Source organism: Phocoena phocoena, chromosome 1 (assembly GCF_963924675.1).
Source record: "Phocoena phocoena chromosome 1, mPhoPho1.1, whole genome shotgun sequence".
NCBI classification, from domain to species: Eukaryota; Metazoa; Chordata; class Mammalia; order Artiodactyla; family Phocoenidae; genus Phocoena; species Phocoena phocoena.
The window spans coordinates 49,735,679-49,755,482 of NC_089219.1; the positions used below are offsets into that span (position 1 = coordinate 49,735,679).

General features: G+C 36.6%; 1 protein-coding gene across 1 annotated transcript in view; it reads right to left on the minus strand.

Moving 5' to 3' along the window:
- MYSM1 (Myb like, SWIRM and MPN domains 1) overlaps positions 1-18,141 on the minus strand; it is a 36,399-nt gene extending 18,258 nt beyond the window's left edge. Inside the window, exons 1-8 of the mRNA XM_065884251.1 lie at positions 18,077-18,141; positions 14,530-14,605; positions 12,606-12,676; positions 10,576-10,653; positions 10,459-10,482; positions 9,263-9,341; positions 6,391-6,489; positions 2,875-3,647 (exon numbers count right to left, since the gene is read on the minus strand). Of these exons, the coding sequence (XP_065740323.1) occupies positions 2,875-3,647; positions 6,391-6,489; positions 9,263-9,341; positions 10,459-10,482; positions 10,576-10,653; positions 12,606-12,676; positions 14,530-14,605; positions 18,077-18,141 (1,265 nt within the window). The remainder of the gene's footprint in view (positions 1-2,874; positions 3,648-6,390; positions 6,490-9,262; positions 9,342-10,458; positions 10,483-10,575; positions 10,654-12,605; positions 12,677-14,529; positions 14,606-18,076) is intronic.
- Positions 18,142-19,804: the final 1,663 nt, after the last annotated feature.

Below are 19,804 nucleotides of genomic sequence, written 5' to 3' on the forward strand. Positions count from 1 at the left end.
ATTTCTTAATCAATCTTTATTCTACAAGTATTTATTTTGTGTCCTATACACCAGGCACTGTTCTAGGCACTAAGGGTACAGAGATGAATCTGAAGTTCCTGAACTTACAGACCTTACATTCTAATAGTCAATAAATTAATGAATAATATATACTATGTTGTCAGGCAGCAGTATGTGCTAGGAAGACACAGTAAGAAGAATAAGGGGATAGAAATATGTACAGACTATTTTAGATAGGGTGTTTAGGGAAGGCCTAAGCAGAAATCAAATTGAAAATCATAAATTCTATAAAATTTCAGGGAGGGTAAAAAGTAATCTGTGATGTGGGAGGGTATCAGAAGTTCCATTACAAAGGTGAGATTTCAGCGTATCTTGAAAGAAAAGTAAACAAACTGTGCAAATGAAGGCAAGAAAGCTGGAATGGGCATGGTATACCCAGCTATCAAAAAACGATACGAATCTATAAACTGTATTGGTCTAATTAAAGATTATCCAAATTGAAAGGCTTTAAACAAAGAGCTTAGTACTAGTACAGCACTGAACAAATAGTAAGGCCTCTACAAATATCTGTTTATGATATAATGATGATTCACTCTTTCAATCTGCCTCTGTATTCCAAGCATTGTTCTAAGCACTAGGGACGTAACAATGAACAATGAACATGGAGCCTACATTATCATGGGGGGTTGGGGAGAGAGGAGACAACACACAAATAAAAATATAATATTTTCAGTGGTAATAAGTTCTATAAGATACATAAAATGCAGGGTTAGAGAATGAGAGGGAGGAGATATGTGAGTTACTACAGACACAGGGTGGTCAGAGAAAGCCTCTAATTTCTCTTGAGCAGAACTGAAAGAGAAGAGGAAGCAAGATTCACCAAGATCTGGCGGGGGGGAAAACATGCAAGGCAGCATGAAAAGTCAGTCAAGGCCCAGAGTTGAAAGTGTGAAAATAATGGGTCAAGACTGCAGTCTCTGGAATCACCTTCACCTAATGTGACCTGGAACAAGTTCCTTTTCCTCTCTGAACCTCATTTTGCTCATCTGTAAAATGAGGACAAGGCTGTCAAGAGGACTAGAGATGACTTAAATACAATGCATTGCATTTGGTAAGTATTCAATAGTGATACTGATTACTATTCTAATAAAATATTCCCCTAAACAGGGAGTTAACTGCATGTGCTTTTATGGAAAGGATCTTTTAGCAACAAACAAATCTAGCAGGACTTTTTTTATCTTTAAAACTTTAACTCTTCTATTTTTTTTAATACTGCCTCTAGTCTCTAAACACTCTCTTCTATTTCTGAAGAGAATAGGTTTGAGTTCCTGTTCAAAACATTCCTTTTTGCTTTCACACTGTTTGGCTAAATCATCATACTGAAACAGCAATATGTAACTGGTTTCATGAACTAAAGCAAATGACATTAGGAAACTATTGCCATATAATTTATGCTATCCATATAAATTATTCTGCCTCATAAATCCAAAATTCAAAGTAACAAATGAAATTTGATTACAGTAACATTAAGTAGTCACTGATAATTTATAGACACTTTTGACGCACATTATTTTGAAGCACTTTTATTTTGGCCATTCATGCTCTTATTTCCAAAAAAAAAATTAGATACCAACAGAGATTTAATTTAATTTGTCTTTTTTAATAGTGTGAATTAGGCAATGTGGAATAATGGAAAGAGTGATTTACAGAGTTGAGACTTGCACTGAAGTCCTTCTTTTGTCAGCAGCTGGTCTGTATAATTCAAGGCGGCTCCCTAAACCTCTCCTGACCTCAAGATCATTCTATCAAATAGAGAAAATACCACCTGCCTATTTTACAAGATTGTTGTGAGGAATCAGATGACAGAGAAAAGCTTTCTGTAAACTATAAAACACTATGCAAATGTCAGGAGTGGTTCCTCATAGGTATTCTTTACTTTGATACCACCCTTACCTAGAATTTTCCTAACCTCAACCATTTGCAAGATAAACGAGTGTCAAGAACAAGAAAAAATTCTTTCTTTTAGAATAGGGCTATCTTTAGATTTCAAAATACTTAATATTGTGTGGGTAAAATGAAAGTTACTAGTTTAGTAAGCCTGGTTGTTTTCCTTTGGTAATCTTCCTAGGTTACAGCAGAAGCCCTCTGTAAAGATGGCTCTACACAATTCTGTAGCTCCTAAAGCAATGAAAATTATGCATGTTTGATGATGTCTTAATTAAACTATTATGAAAAATGCAAATCACTTTCAGAGCACTTAAGCTAAGAAGGTGGGAAGTTTTTGGTTTGTTCCCCATCCCTGAGTAAATAATTCAAATAAAAGGCACTGAAAATTTAGAGTGTAAACTTAATATATCAAAAAATTCCTATATCCTGATGAAGGAATTATTAACACATTATGTCACAAGTTCAAAGTTGAAAGCATTTAAGGCAGCTATTTAGAATGGTTTCTGAAATCTAGCCACATTTAATGATACTATCCTGTCACCAAGGTTTCCTCTCTTTGTACCTCAAAGTACATCATAAACTAAGACATTCTCCCCCTTTTCCCATGCAGTTAGTGTTTTCTATATCTTCCTAACATTGTCCTAAGAAACCGCTTCTTAAGGCAATCATCTATCCCTTTTCTTTTAGGACCACAGACTCTTAAAGAACAGACAGATGGGTTAAGATAGCTACAGATGACAATATTTACCAAAACTTTCAAAAGATTTCATTATGAGAAATTGTAAGTTTTGCCTATTGAAATATATAATATGTTAAAGCTCTCTGGAACACTAGGAATATAAAATACTAAATTCTGCATAGGCCTAAGTAAATACTCTAGAGTATCATAAGTTTTAAACCAGCACCAAAAATACAATTTTTCCTTACCACTGGTCCAAAATATAATTCCGAATTTTCAAATAGCGTTCTGGTGTTTTAGCTTGGCGTCCCTCAAAAAACTCAGGAATTGCTTGTTTTTCTTCCTCTTGAATGATATTTCTATCAATTTCTATTTCTTGTTCTGGTGGCTTAAGCTCTTCTTCCTCATGGCTCTCATCCTCCATTTGGCAGGAAGAATGAAAAAGCAATTCATTATCACTCAAGTCTTTCTGAACTTCACAAGGCTCTGGAGAAGGTAACTGCCTGGCATCATCTATTATTCCATTTCCATCATGCTTATTACAGTTTTTCATCAGTTTATTACATTTCTGATCATGTAATTCAACTGATTTTTGGTCACTGGTGTTGTGATTTTCAGTCCAAAATGTATTTCCTGAGCTTGAAAGTGTTTCCATCTCACCTTGCTTTATATTCTGAAGATACTCCTTGGAAGATTTAGAAATGGGATCTTCCTGGCTGTCAGAAGCAATGAATTCTCCTTTACTGGTTTCATGACTTTTATTTTTAGGGATATCTAATAAGAGATCACTGCTAAGATTCTTTTGGGGAGCTTGAGAAGTCAACTCATCTGCCTCATCTGTGATGTCCACTTCTTCATCATCAGATAACTTTTCAATTTTTACAGCATTCCAGCTGGGATCAGCACAACCCCTTAAACCTGATGGTGTCCATGCCTTTGTGCCTTCAGCATCATTTTTCATCTGAAAACCACTGCTGTTTTTCTGATTTGCTGTTTCCTTCTCTGGACCATCTGATTTTACCTTATTAAAAATCAAGATAAAACCTCCATAATATTAGCATTTTAAGATGTAATCACTGGCACAAAAAAATAGGATAGATACAAAATTATTAAATTGAGTACACGTCAATGGTATATTATACCTTTACTGTTCTTTTCTTTGAAGGGTTTACAACTGCATTTTAAATGTAAAAGATCATCATTTCAAATTTCCATAAATGTATTTGACTCATTCATGGTCTGGTGATTTTTATTAATCAAATAATCATGACCTACTATTCAATACTTAATTTTCAATATTAAGTTTAAAACAGGAATCTGGCTCAGATCAGCCATAAAGAATGAACCAAACAACTGTCATACAAGGTATTCTCTAAGATATTTGTAAAGGCTTATTTCCCAGAATGTCTGATACCTCAGCTGATCATTTTTTATAATGCTAAAAAATCCTTTAGTTAAAGGAGTCTATCTCACATACCTTCACTTAGTAAATTAAAATCATCTTTTATTTAAATACAAAGACAATAGAAACAAACTGGTTTTAGCAGGTTCATTTAACGTAGCTCTAATATTATAGAACTTATAATTTAAGGCATGAAATTATCTATCACATCTGCTATTATAAACATAAATATCTTGTAATGCAATAAGGAAAAGAAAATAAATGTCAATGAGTATATATGATTTGAAATAAAACCTTTGTTACATATAGAGTTTTTGAAAAATCTTGTACGACTGATATACCCAAGGGATGACAGCTTCCAAAGAGAGATTATTTCTAGATCCTTTATCACAATAGACTCCCAGGATGTCATATTTGAGGTTAACTGGCTTACTATGTAGAGGAGAAGGAAAAGGTAGCAGGAGGGAAAAGGAGATTTGGACATTTAGCCTGAAATAGCCTTTAACAACCTTGCTATTTATTTGAAGTCTCCAGTTTTTAGCTTAAGAATTTAGATAAAATTTTGCATTATATTTCATTATGTATTGTTTCTTTTAATATTAAAATGTACCCTTTCACCTCAAGCCTTTGAGTAAAACTGACACTACAAGATGCCCCGCACATTCTAGTCTGAGGAGCACGGGAGTAAGAATAACTAAGTCAGGGGCTTCCCTGGTAGCAGTGGTTGAGAATCTGCCTGCCAATGCAGGGGACACGGGTTCGAGCCCTGGTCTGGGAGGATCCCACATGCCGCGGAGCAACTAGGCCCGTGAGCCACAACTACTGAGCATGCGCGTCTGGAGCCTGTGCTCCGCAAAAACGCGACAGTGAGAGGCCTGCGCACCGCGATGAAGAGTGGCCCCCGCTCGCCGCAACTGGAGAAAGCCCTCGCACAGAAACGAAGACCCAACACAGCCAAAAATAAATAAATATATTTATTAAAAAAAAAAAAAAGAATAACTAAATTAGGCTTATTCTGTTCCATAATACCTTAACCTTAGCAGGCTGTCTTGAAAATACTTTTGCTGATTAAAAGAGGTAGTAGATGACTGATTTACAATGAATCCATTCCATTACTTACTTCCTATGCCCAAATGACACTAAGTTAGATAAATCTTGTATACAGGGTAAACCCCATTATAGCTGACCCTTGAACAACAAGGGGGTTAGGGGTGCCAATCGTCCACACAGTTGAAAATCTGCATATAACTTATAGTTGGCCCTCCGTATACGCGGTTCCTCACCATCTCCAGTTCTTCCACATCTGCAATTCCGCACCAGCAGATTGTGCAGTGCTATAGTATTTACTATTAAAAAAAATCCACATAGAAGTGGACCTGCTCAGTTCAAATCCTATTACATTAAAAGAAAATGTAGGGCTTCCCTGGTGGCGCAGTGGTTGAGAGTCCGCCTGCCGATGCAGGGGACACGGGTTCGTGCCCCGGTCCGGGAGGATCCCACATGCCGCGGAGCAGCTGGGCCTGTGAGCCATGGCCGCTGAGCCTGCACATCCGGAGCCTGTGCTCCGCAATGGGAGAGGCCACAGCAGTGAGAGGCCCGCGTACCGCAAAAAAAAAAAAAAAAAAAAAAAAAGTAAACAGAGTCAACCTTATCTATTTACATTAAAAGAAAACACCAAATTTCACTTAAGGGCCAACCCTATTTACATTAAAACACCAAATTTCACTTAAGATACTTTCAAATTCTATATAATTATGTTTCGAGAACTCAAGCAGAACATATTAGAAAAATTCTAAGTATCAAAACTACATGGTTGAATATAGCACAAATTACTTGAAAGACTAAGGAACTAGACCATAACTGTACATTTCTGAACACTGCAATTTATTAAAGTTTTCAGACAATTCTTCATAATAATTGTACAAGTTTCATTGCTATTAAAAAGATTTTAGAATCATGTTAGCATTTTTGGCCCCTAAGTTCTAATCATTCTTAAAAGTTTAATGCAAATATTTGAAAAGAAATTTAAATTTCCAGGAAACAATGACTTCTAAGGTTTTCTCTTTGGAATATTATTTGCTTTATAGGATGTTTTTGAGCAATTAATATTTTGTCCTATTTAACTGCATGAAATTAAGTGGAGTAAAATAATAATGCCTATTTAATAGCAATACTCAATACATTGAATATATGCTTTGAGATTTTTGAAGACAAACATTTATAGGGTACTTTATGGGTATAAGTACTTTCACTATAAAAACTTTGAACATTAAGACTTTAATGCTTGAATTAAAGAAGTATTTCTGCTTATTAATTTTATTTATTTAAAATATTATCACTAGGGTATTTATATTCTGCTTACCTTATTTTTAAAGTACTGTCTGGCATAACTCTTCACTTGTAAAACACTGCGACTTCCAACTAGCTTTGCAATTTTGGTCCACCTTCGGCCAAATTTAGCCTATGTTGTCAAAATGGAAAAGAAATAGCTTTTGATTAGCTTACTTAATATTCCAAACTACTGCCATATTAAAAAAAAAACCCTATCTTTATTTATTTTCTAAAGCACACAATGAAGCCTCACGTACAATACATAGTTAAGACTCCTAAAATCAAAGCCCACATTCTTCTTTTCAAATCTTGACATCTGAAAACAGACCAAAATGATTTAGAAATTTGTTTTCTTTTTATAGCTACCTAAATGAAGACCCATCACTTCTATGTATTCCTAACATTATGTATTAGTAGTGTACATTATGATGTTCCAAATTTAAGATAACTTAAAAAAAAGTGCCTAAAAGGGAGGCAGGTTATATTTTCCAATTGTAGAATCAACTGAATATGTTCTGACACTAATTTCAAAATATTTTTTTTTTACCCAGATTCCATCTGTTACAGTAACTATTACATGTTCCATAGCAGATACTTTTACACTATACAGATATCACAGTAAACTGACTTACAAGAGTGAATCACAAATGAAGCGACCTGCAACCAACATCTCCCTACACCCCTCCACTGTCAAAGGCTGTATACCTACTTATACTGAAGCTGTGCAGGGAAAAACTGAGAACTTGAGGGAGCTCTGGTGTGTTCTGCAGTACAGACAGGAACGCATTATAATTTTAAAGTGAGACAGGATTTTTAGGTATCAAGCCTATCATTTGATACATAAATCTCCTTTACATTATCTCCAACACAAGATATTCTCTACTTCTCAAAGTAGCTCAACAATTCTTTCTTAGAATTCTTAAAACTATTTAAAGAAAAAAAAAAAAAACGCACAACAATTCAGAGAAGCTGATTCCAGGGCCAGATTTACAGGTCAGACAGTCATGACTTACGGCAATAAATCATCTTCAAAGTTCTGACCTAAATGATAAAACTTAATTTATACACTTATTTCTGGTATTCATTAGAAAATCTGACATATGGACAATTTCTTAAAACTGAAAGTACTTCTGAGAAAATGATTACTAAGTATAAATTAATTATTTAAGATTGTTCTTAACTAATACCTAACTGAGATCAACTTACTGAAGATTTGGTTATCTGTATTGTGTGATGAAGGCAAATAGGTAACTTGGTAGCATGGATCACTTTTGGAAACAGGAAGGATTTGGATAAAGTTTGACTAGTTAGGATTGCAGGGGCTTGGACACTATGAAAATTGGAGAGGGGACACTAACAAGAGGAGCAAAGAAGACATTTACCAATTTAAAAAGAGAGCAAAGGGACAAGACAGAGAAGGAAAAATCTTTCATCATTCAGTACCACATAATTTCCTTCTCTCAAGCCTGACAGAATTCAGTCTATAAACAAATGATACTAATAGGTTAAAAAGCTGGGAATACAACCAATGGTTCCATGTATTTTTGTGGGAAAATATTCTAGGTTTAAAATATCTATGTATATAGACAGATAGGTAGATAAAGATATAGATATCTACATATGTACCTAAATAAACAGACACTTGCTTTTACAGGGACAAACTATCTCTGGAAGGATATACAAGAACAGATGACAATGGTTACCTGAGGCAAAGAGAACTAAAGGTTGAAACAGGAGTCAGAGGGAGACTTAACACCCTACAACTTTACGTACCATTTGAATTTTGAACCATGCAGATACAGCCTTTATAACTACCACCAAAGTCAACAATAACCTAAAAATTCACAACCCGTGTGTGTGTATGGGTGTGTGTGTGTGTTCTGATCTTTGGTAATGAACAAAACACCAAAGTTGTCAGCAATCTTAAATAAATGACTAGTTAATTAGATTATATAAATGATAATCATGCAACAGACTAAAATACCAATATAAAAAAATCAACAGTACAGGAGAAAAATCTCAGGAGATAAAACCCTCAAAATAGTTTATGTATTTATATAAAACATCACAGAACATACATGGCATGGTGATGTTAACTATAAAAATACAAACACATTTTATTTCCTGTCATCTGCAGAAATATTAACAATGATGTTTCAATTTGCATTCATGAATCCTACATAATATTACATAAATATTCTATATATGTAATATATAAATATATATAATTTCAAAATTAATTAGTACAATACTGGGTAACATGTAAGAAAAAGATATAATCTACTACTGACAGTTAAAAAAAATTCCTGCATGTTTTGTTAAGCTTCATTATATTACGGAGTTTTCTCATAATCAGAAACTTATGCACATATTTTTTTCCATTATGCAACTTGTGGACGTTTAAATAGATCTCAGTGAAACATTCATGCAAAAATAATGTTTCTGGTCTTTAATTATATCCACTGAAATATTTAGACTGTGTGCACAATGCCAAATATCTGAATTAAAAAAAAAACTCAGCTGATCACCCAGACGGTTCCAAATATACATGTTTTTTCCCTAGAGAAAAGATCAGGTGACCAAATAATTTTGCCTTTTAATCCAGGTAGTTGGTGCCATGTATGCAGATATAGTACAATTTCTTGGATTTTATTAATACAAAAAAGGGGTGAAAATCAATATTGATCCAAATCTATTTTAATATTTTATTTACTTAGGTATGAGTTAAAAGGAATTCACTTATATTATACTACAAACATCACTCTAACTACAGAAAAACTATAGATATGATCACTGTAATTAGAAAGAAATTTCCAGTCTCTATAAATTAATTTAACCTTATAATTCTATCAATATTTGCTTCTAGAATTATTTTACTATAAATTAAAAATTGCTCTATTTACCAGCCCTTGTTCAAACAGCTCTTTTTCTTCTATCGTCCACTTTACTGAGTAACTGGCTGGTTTTGTAGGAGAGTGTACCCTGAGGGGAAAAAGAGGAGTTGCAAAAAAAATTTCTGAAATGGAACATTCCATATTTATGCAGCTAAAGGTTATACAAAGCCATGGGCTAAATTTAATACTTTGAGTCTAAGAATTAAAAAGAGAAGAAGGCGGCTGCAGTCTCTACCTGGGGGAACAGATTTGCCCTGTCTTGTATACTTCTCTAGCTCAGGATGATAGGAGCCCCCAAAAACATAATCCTTGGGTCTGAGTGAAGATAATACTAAAAGACATCAAAGGAAGTCAATGTGATAACAAGTAGGCTTCCTCAGACTGGACACAAAGCAGCAGACGTTAATATATTTCCAAATCCAGAGTTTAAATCGGCTTGTCAACTGGCATGTCAGAGTTTAAACTGGCTCCAGAAATACCATCTCTCTTATTCTTCTATGTAAATCTATGTAAATATCAAGCCAGAAAACAGGTAAAAATACTGTGACATTACATTTATTGCTTTTGAAATGCAGGACATTAAAAAGTTAAAAAGTGATGAAACTCACTAATTTAATTCAAGCAAACCATTAATCTTTTCATTGACTTTATTTGGTTTCTGTTGTCTGTTCAGCAAAATGCAAAAGCCAAAGTCTGCTCAGGGCTCAAACTGTTGGTAATTGGAAATCTACCCTCTAAGGGATTATAAACATGAAAGTTTAGAAACACTAAATAACATCAAACTTTCTGCAATTGTAGGGAAAGGATGTTTATAAAACAGTTAATACTTAATTTCTCAAGATAATTTTTGAAAGCCACAAATTCAATTTAAATTTTTGTTTGAAACGACTGAAAACTAACTGACAGGGCAACAGGAATCAAGTCAATTCCGAACATATTAAAGGGCAGCTTTATAAAAATGTTCCCCACAAATCCCTAGAAAACCACCTTTTTGTAGGGCCCTAAAAAAATTCCGATAAATAAATAACAATAATAAAATTATCTTGTGACATTCCAACATCTGTACAAGAAATTTTGACTTTATATTTTTGTATAACCCAAGGTCAAGAGGGCTTTTCCACAGGCCAGCTATAACTTTTTGCTTAATTTTTCCATAACTTTTAACTAATCAAAAAGATTTTAAAATATAAAACGTAAGTACATACATGATTTTTGCTGGTTTCTGCAGACTGCACCACATGAAAAAAGAAAATAAGGAAGCTTGTGAAGAAGTTTTTAAAAATACAATTCAGACTTTTAAAAGTATTATAAATTGATTTTACCTCTTCATGTATTTTTTATCATCTTCCTTTTGATCAAGCCAGAATTTTCCTGGAAGTGACTTTTTGGATAAATAATACCTGTGTAATTATTAAAGAACTTTTAAAAAAATAATAAAGTCCTATAATTTTTATGCAACTTAAAGCAGGCACTCACATACTTGTGAAAGTCACACTTGAATTCTAGCTAAACCAGGTCTGCAAAAATTATGACAAAAATGTTTATACCTCACAGGGTTGTTATATGGATTAAATATTACATGTGAAGTCACACATGACACAGTACCCACACAAAATGTGTGCTACATAAAAGTTAGTTTCTCTTCCTTATTTAGTGGCTAAGAGAAGATATATCCTCAATGTTTTATTTAAATCTTTTTTCCTAAAACACATGGAGAATGTAACAGATGAATCTGATTGGTTGTCCAGGGTAATTTAGGAGTATTTGCTTTCATATTTCTGAAAGTAACAGAGAAGAGTTTAGGGTTGCTCTCTATCCTAATAAAAATAACAAACGCTTGGGTCAAATTTACCAGAGTCTCCCTCTCAGACTTTTTAAACCTAGCCTATACTGCAATACTTTAGATTAGTCTGAGATATTCTTCACTTAACAAATATTGTATTTTGTGTACATGTACTGTGTACATGAGGCACTATGCTAGGTACTAGGTGCTGAGGACAAAGAGAGAAAACATTAACCCTGTCCTCCAAGAGCTCACATAGCTTTTATTCTCATTATTTTGTTCCCAAATCTGGAAATGAACCAGTGACTACTTAAATATTCATTAATCTAGAATGGCACTGTTCAACGTATTAGCCAATAGCCACATGTGTAGCTACTGAGTACGTGAAATGTGGTTAGTACAAACTGAGATGTACTGTAAGTATAAAATACACACTGGATTTCAAAGAGTATAAAACAAAGAAAGCAAAACATCTCAATAATGTTTATATAGTGATTAAATGTTGAAACAATATTTTAAATATACTGGGTTAAATAAAATGTTATTACAATTATGTGGCTACTAGAAACTGTAAATGATATGTGACTTGCACTATTTTTCTACTGAAAAGCAATGATCTGGGCTATAACTGTAATGTTTGGGGAGAGTTAGAGAGTAAGAAAGCCTAGAAAGGGCTAACCTATGATAATTAAAGGTACAAAGACACCCCGAAAACAATGTAGCAATAACTGGTAATAAAAAGAATAGATATTCTGGCTTAAAGAGGAGATAAAAATCCATGAAACACAGGTGAGTTGAAAATAAACCACTCACTATTTATTAGAGTAGTATTAATAACCTTTATAAATCAGAAATCTTTTTGTTCAATCCTTTCACTTTACATATAAAAAATGGAGCCCTAAAAAAGTTAAGTTGCAAACATCACAAATAGATGAAAGAAATAAGGACAAGAAGCCAGTGGCTGAACTGTGAATAAAGACCTACAACTTCTGGTGGAAAAAATCTTCATTCTATAGTTTTATGCTTTTTACTTGGATTGCTCCCATTAACACCTGTAAATCGGTAGAGTAAGAAGTGAGAACTTTTACATATTTTAATTCTATGTCCTTGGACAAATTAACGTCTCATATAACTGAAAATGGAGGTTTAAACTGAATGATTTGGACTTCGACTAAAGATTCTAGCTGATTTAAAACACTCTACAGGGAATTCCCTGGCGGCTCAGGGGTTAGGACTCCATGCTTCCGCTGCAGGGGGCACAGGTTCGATCCCTGGTCAGGGAACTAAGATCCCACATGCTGCGTGGCATGGCCAAAAAACGTTAAAACATGAAACACTCTATAATTTCTACTCAATATTAAGATAGTATAAAGAGTTGGTTGACAACAGAAACTCAAAAATATTGAGTCAGATCTCAGACTTAGTGGTAAAACAGAAAAGGCAGGTAACACATTATATACTAGCAGTTATATACTATCTAGTAACTAACAGTGGTCTCTTCTGTAAGTTTTGCATTTATGGATTTTTAACCCTGAAATCTTTACTTTCCTCATAATCATTAAAGGATACTCTTCTTCCAACAACATTTTCTCAATGACAGCTCTGTTCTCTTCACTGATGGTGCTATCCAAAGTCCAAGGCTATTAAAAAAAGGAAGAATAAATTTCTTTATTTACTGCTTTTTGAAATTATCTTCTGTTTTGTTAAATAAAAATACACAATACAATGATTACAAATAATAAAGCTACCATTTACTGAGCACACAGACATATCTTTGATTCTCACAATAATGCTATGAGATAGGCATTACTTCTTCACAGATGCATCCATAAAGGCATTCACTGACACTTCAAGCAGGAGAGAAGAGACTTGAGTCTTGGATTCCAAGGCTCAGGCTCCTACCCATGATAAAGTAATAATGGCTATTCTGTATGAGGAACTTTTAGGTATTAGGCATTTTGCTAGATACTTCACCTATTCCCAAAACTCACCACAATTCTTTTTTTCCCTTAAGCCACAATCTCTCCTTAAATAATCATACTCTTTTTTAACTCTCAAAACTTAAAAATTTTCAGCCCAGGTCTCTTCTCCAAGCTCTATTTAGACTGTTATAACTAACTGCTCACTCAAAATTTCCACTTGGATTTCTAATAGGCTTCTTTTTAAAAAAAATAAATTTATTTATTTAATTTTTTTATTTTTGGCTGTGTTGGGTCTTCATTGCAGTGTGTGGGCTTCTCACTGCAGTGGCTTCTCTTGTTGCAGAACACAGGCTCTAGGCACATGGGCTTCAGTGATTGTGGCACGTGGGCTCAGCAGTTGTGGCTCGTGGGCTCTAGAGTGCAGGCTCAGTAGTTTTGGTGCATGGGCTTAGTTGCTCCGCAGCATGTGGGATCTTCCCAGACCGGGGCTCGAACCCGTGTCCCCTGCATTGGCAGGCGGATTCTTAACCACTGTGCCATCAGGGAAGCCCCTCTAATAGGCTTCTTAAACTTAACACATTCAAAATAAAACTCACCATAACATACATTCACCTGCTTCTCCCCCTGCCTTCCCAATTTTGTAAACAGTACTACTAGTCACCAAGCTATTCCAGCTAGAAACCCAGGAATCATCCTGGATTCTTTCCTTTTTCCTCAATCCCCACACCCAATTTACCAAGCAGTTCTACCTCCAAAACATAATTCAAATCTGTCAACTTCTACCACAACCTTAGGCCAAGCCACCACCAAATCGTGCTTAGATTCCTACAAATGTTTCCTAACTAGTCTCTTTGATTCCCCTCATTTGCCTTTCCAACCTTGTCACAGCTGTCATCCCCTCCCCTTTCCCACTATATTCTAGACACTGGGTTTCAACCAGAGCCTTTGTGCTGCTATTCTTTCTGCCTAGAATATTTTTCATCAATTCTTCACATATCTATTGTTTTCAACTTAAATGTCACCTCCTCAGTTTCCCTCACCAACTTTATCTAAAGTAGATTCCCCACCTTGTAACTCTCAGTCAGCATCTTGCTTATGTCCTTCACGATCTATCATTAGTCTACTTGTTTACCACCTGACTCCCCTTTAGAATATAAGCTCCTTGAGAGCAGGACCATGTCTGTCTTGATTACAGGTGTATCCCCCAAACTTGGCCTAGTGCCTGGCACATAGTAAGTACTTGATAAATAACTGTTAAATGAAGAAACGAAGCATGCAATGATCCCGATTTTTTAGATGAAGAAACTAAGGTTCACAAATCTGATAAGTGGTAGAGCAATGATTCATACCTAAATCTAACTGGCTCCTAAGTTGATTCCTAAAAGGCCATTTTTTCAAAGTCAAAAGAAGAAAGAATAAATTCCTTCTATTTTTAAGTTAAGAGAAAGGTTTCAATATATTACCTCTGTGACTGCTGAGAATTAGAACCAAGTTTAAAAAAAAAAAAAAAAGAGGTACTCTGGGTACTGAGTAATGGCTTAATACACCTGATATTCCCATAAAATACTTACAATAAGACCATTCTCAGTTCTCCACGATGAGTCAAGATAGTGGTCTTGTAAAACAGATGCTGTATTTTCATCACTTCTGTAATAATTAAGAAAATGGGTATGAAAGTGAGATTATACCAGTTAATGAACATAATTTACAGAGCACAGTGACTGGAAGGTTTCAGATGTTAAGCAAATATTTAGTTCCTTTCCCCCCTTAACAGATTTAACATTGTAGATGCCCGCTCTACCTTTGGCCTGTGAAATATATAGTGGCTTTAATCCACCCTATTTCAATTGCTAAATATCAGACTTCTCCTTCTCCCAATAAACAACTTCATGAGGGAAAAAATACCTCCAAACAGCAACTACAACATATTCTGTGGCTATGAACCAACACTTCAGATTTCTTTTGATGAATATGCATGTGTATACAGGAATTCAACTTTACAATTAATTCTTTTAGTTATATCTGAAGCATAGAAGCCACCCATCAACAGTACCACCCTCAAAATGAAGAAAAAGCCAGAACAGATAGAAGAACCAAAAGAAAATACTCAAAGGAGGACAGTACAGTGAAGAGATAAGAAATGTGATGCTTTAGTAACAACTCACATAAAAAAAAATTAACTTGGGTTACTTGGGGGCTTTTCTACGTTCATGGGGGATTAAACTTTAATTCTCACTCTTTTCACTAATTAGAAGTTTCTAAAGTCACCCTGTTCACTTCATATGGAAAAAGCCTGAATAGTTAAGTTTGAGGAGGCCCAATCTGTGATATAATTAAATTTAATATTTGCTTCTGTACGTTTTGAGGTTATAAAGTTTCCTAGCTACTGACTTTTCTCAGTCTAGTGTAAAGAATTTGTACCTCTTAGACTGCAAAAACCTATCTACAGGTTTCTCTCCATCTGGCATATATATAAGGTTTATTGTCTGTCTCATCCAATAAGAATGTTAGCTCCATGAGAGCAAGTACTTAGTTTGGATGACTGCTATATACCCAGGGCTTGGCATATAAAAGATAATCAATATTCGCTGAATGACTGAATGAACAAGATAGGTGGGGCATGGATCACACAGGTCTCTAGGAGTTAAGGAATAAAGATTTTATCATAAAGCTAATTGAGGACTGAAGGGAATAACATGATAAGGTCTGGATGTAAGAAAAGACTGCTCTAACTTCAGAAAAGACTAGAAGGGGGTCAAAGAGACAAGAAGTGGTTAAGACGGAGTGATTATATAGATACTAGAGAGAGGTGACAGTAATTCAGACCTAAGGAACAAACAGTGTGAACAGGAAGAAGTGATCACATTTGAGAGGATACTCAGAATCAACAGACCCTGATAGGAGAGAGGTAAGGAAAAGGGATAAAATCTAGGTCTGTGCCTTGCATGACTAGGTAGATGGTGCCACTCATTGAACTGGGGAACTTGGAGAGGCAGGTTGGGTAAGGAAAGTTTCTATAAAGTGAAGCTGAGGTGCTTGTGGAAAGCCCAAGGGCAAACAGATTCAGAGAATTGGATAAATGGATGTGAAGCTCAGGAAAGAGATTTGGGAAACATCAGCATGTATTGGGTGGAACTTAAGAAACTGTTGTTTTTGTAAGTCAAAAATGGTGGAACGTTGGGAAAATTTCATATGGTCCAACTTAACAGAAATTTAAGTCTTGAGAGATGGGACTGTGTGGTTAGTGAGAAGTCTTACGACAAAAATCCCTTGGAACATTATGATTTAAAGAATAAGCAGAAGAAATGGAGGATGACAAAGAAGGGAAACCAAAACATTTCAATGCCATCTTCTAACTTTGGTAACCAGCACTTAGCAAAGACTTAAAAGTGTTTTCACTTAATCCTCAAGGGTTCCACAGATGTTATAATCAGCTGTAACTACACAATTCAGAGGGGCAACTAAGTGTTCACTCACACCAAATGCCATATGATCAGAGTCCCCAACACCAAGGAGCAACTTTCACCAGAATATAATGTTAATGATGCTCTGTGGAATTGTATAAGGCAATGGCTCTGACCATCAGGAACCAGTAATCTGTTATTGGTTGCCTGAGACTAATACGATTACAGGTGCCACCAGCAGACTTAAGGCTCAGCAGAATAATGAGAAAGGAAAAAGAGAAATAAAACACAATCAGAAAAATCAAGAAGAACCCATGGAAAGGGGTAAAGCCAATGCTCTCAGATGATCTTTAGTGTTTCCAAGGCCAGCTCATTTCTCTCTGGACTGCAGATAAGAATCCCTCCCATTTATTTCACAGACTTATTGTGAAAAGTAAATCCAATCATGCATGTAACAGCACTTGATCAAGATTAACTTGATCTACACAAATGTGAACAATGATTGTTATTAAAGGCTTCCTATTCGTTTGTACAGACTCGGACTGCTTTGCCTGAAGATTTGAGAGAGAATGACTAAATGAACTTTAGACCCACTATCGGTGCCTCATGAGCAGGGTTAGTACTCTTCTCCACAATTTACAGAGGCGCTATTATCAGGTTGGACCATGTGAAATTGCTATTTTATAGGTCAAAAATGGTCTAAGATTGGCAGTTTTACATGGTTCAACCTAGAGACTTGTAATGAAGTTGTTCATAGCTACAAGCAACATAGATGGCTGAGTTTAGAATTGAGGTCTTCCGATTCCTGATCAGTCTAGGCCTCTTCCATTACTAATAGAAGATTCTGAAAGCACATTTTTAAAATGGCATGTATCAACTTCTCTCTCTGCAAGCGAGGAGTCAAACAGCTAGATGTCTCAAGCTGGAGGATGCTGTTTAAAAATCACACTGGCCTGCTCTGCAGGAATTGGTAAATAAATTATGACCCCCTCACTGGGTCCTCAAAATACTATCCCTGGTGGGATGGTAAAGAACACAACATTTACAGAGCACCTACCTTATGCTAGAGCACATCCCATAATTATTTCATTTTATCTTCACAATAACCGTATGAGGTACATAACATGATTGTCAGCTAACACATGAGCTGAGGTCCAAGGTCACACTGCTAGTAACTGGCAGGGTCAACCCAGAGCTGTCTAACTCTAAAGTCCAGCCCCTTTCCTTCAAGTCACGCTGCTTCTCGGGAAGTTTTTCGTAACTATCCCTACATGGAAAAGGTAACCGGTGGCCGGTAGGGATAAAACGACACGCCCAAGGTCACACGGCCTGCAAGCGATGGAACAAGACTCCTAAGCTCGGGTACTGTCCAGGGGCCGCCCTTGTTCTAGTTATTGTTGGGCGGTGGCAGTAATGGAAGAAGGAATCTAATTGCTGAAGAGTGGACAACGCGCTAGGCGCGGCCGGTGCCCTCACGGCATGCCGGTAAAAGGTTAAAGGGCCGTCGGTCACTAGCCTCCGGTACCCGCACCCTGGGCTCAGGAGGAGCCCGCAAGCGGGATAGGCGAGGCGTCTCCCTGGCCGCTAGGAGACCCTGGCCCAGCGGATGGTCTTCCGCTCCCCTGGCCCCTGCCGGAACCGCGATCTTTCTAGGATACCCTCCTCACATCTGCGCCCCTCCTCGTCTCTGCAAGACCCAGTCTCTACGCCTCACCCAGACTGTGCCGCCACTGGCACCACGTCCCCTTCGATATCCACATCCGCCTCTTCCGCCGCCATGATGGAACCTGACCCCGGCCGTCTTCTCGAGAGATCCCGCGAGAGGTGGAGGGCCTGAAGGCGGGGTCCTATGCGTCACGGGGCGGAGTCGAAGCCTCGGCCAGCCCTTCCCTTGCTCAGCAGAGCTTTCAGTGAAGCGGGGCTTTCAGAGAAAAAGATGCTGCGGAACCGTGTGGCTTGGCCCTTTTGACTTTTGTTGACTTGTAAAGACCTTGGCAAGTAACCCAGGCTGGGGTTTTGAAGAGACCGTGCTCTTGCATAAATTCTTTGGCGCCTCACTTCTCTAATTTGTAAAACGGGGATAATAGTAAATATCTAGTGTGCTGAAAAGATCAAGTCAGACCTACTTTGAACTGTGAAGGTGGCAACAGTGACCCTTACCTGCTGGTTTTCTTTCTTTCTTTCTTTCCTTCCTTCCTTCCTTCCTTCCTTCCTTCCTTCCTTTCTTTCTTTCCTTCTTCCTTCCTTCCTTTCCTTTTTTTTCTTTTAAGAGAAGGATTATTCAGCACTTACTGAAGTGTTGAACAACATCTGTTTTAAAATTCAAAAGAACATTTAAGAATGTAACTTATGATTGCATATTTTATTTCATAGAGATCTTTACAATTAATTTAAAAATCACTCTCATGACCATTGATCTTCACAATAACCCACTGAGGTAAGCAGGACTAGTGTCCGTCACACATTACAGATGAGGAAACTGAGGCTCAGAAAGCTGAACTAACTAACATAAAGGATAGACAGCTAGTCAAAGACAGAACTGGGACCAGAATCTAGGCCTTTTGACTCTTTATGAGTACTCACCCTCTACAGATCATGTTGTTAGGAACTATGAAAGACAAACACCATTTCTCCCAGAGAATTTATGGCTCCTCAAGAAATTAGATATTGGCCTATGTATTCTTCTACCTTACCATCTATCATTCACATTATTGTAGCTGTTCATTCACTTGCTTCCACCGTTGGATGGTGAATTCATTAAGGACAAAGACTGTATCCGCTAGTCTTTGCACTAGTCCATATACTACCAACATTCAACATGGTGTCTGACACACATAAGGTGTGCAATAAATATTGAACTGATGAATGAACCAATCAGCTAATGGAATGAGTTCACTTCCCACACTGTTGTGAGTCTGTCCCATCTCACCTTTGTGCTCAAGCCATAAGATGAGCTGTACTATGAATGTGATGGCAGAAGATGGAGAGAAAGTTTTGTAAAGAGGGAGATCCAGTGCTCAGAAACTGAATAATCCTCCATCCTTAGGTCACCCTGAGGGTGCTTTTCCTGTTGCCAAAGGGCTTTTCCAATGACCAGTCCCAGTGGTAACTGGCATGCCTGTAACAGAGTAGGCATTCTAAGATATTTGTTGGATGTAATTTACAGCAAGTTTAGATAGATGGATATAACCAGATAGTCAAAAGAAGATAGATGCTTTTCATTGATCTTTACATAGCAGGCAAGATGGGAAGCCTGGTAGTACTGTTTGGATACACATGATATCAAATGCCTTCTAGACCATGACACAGAATACTGTGTGAAGAGCATCTCCTGCAACACAGAACTGAAGGCTTCCTGGCCCAGTGCCAGGCATCAGTAGGCATTAAAATATATGTGGAAGGAAGGAAAGGAAGTCCTGCACAGAATTCAGATATGCCCCAA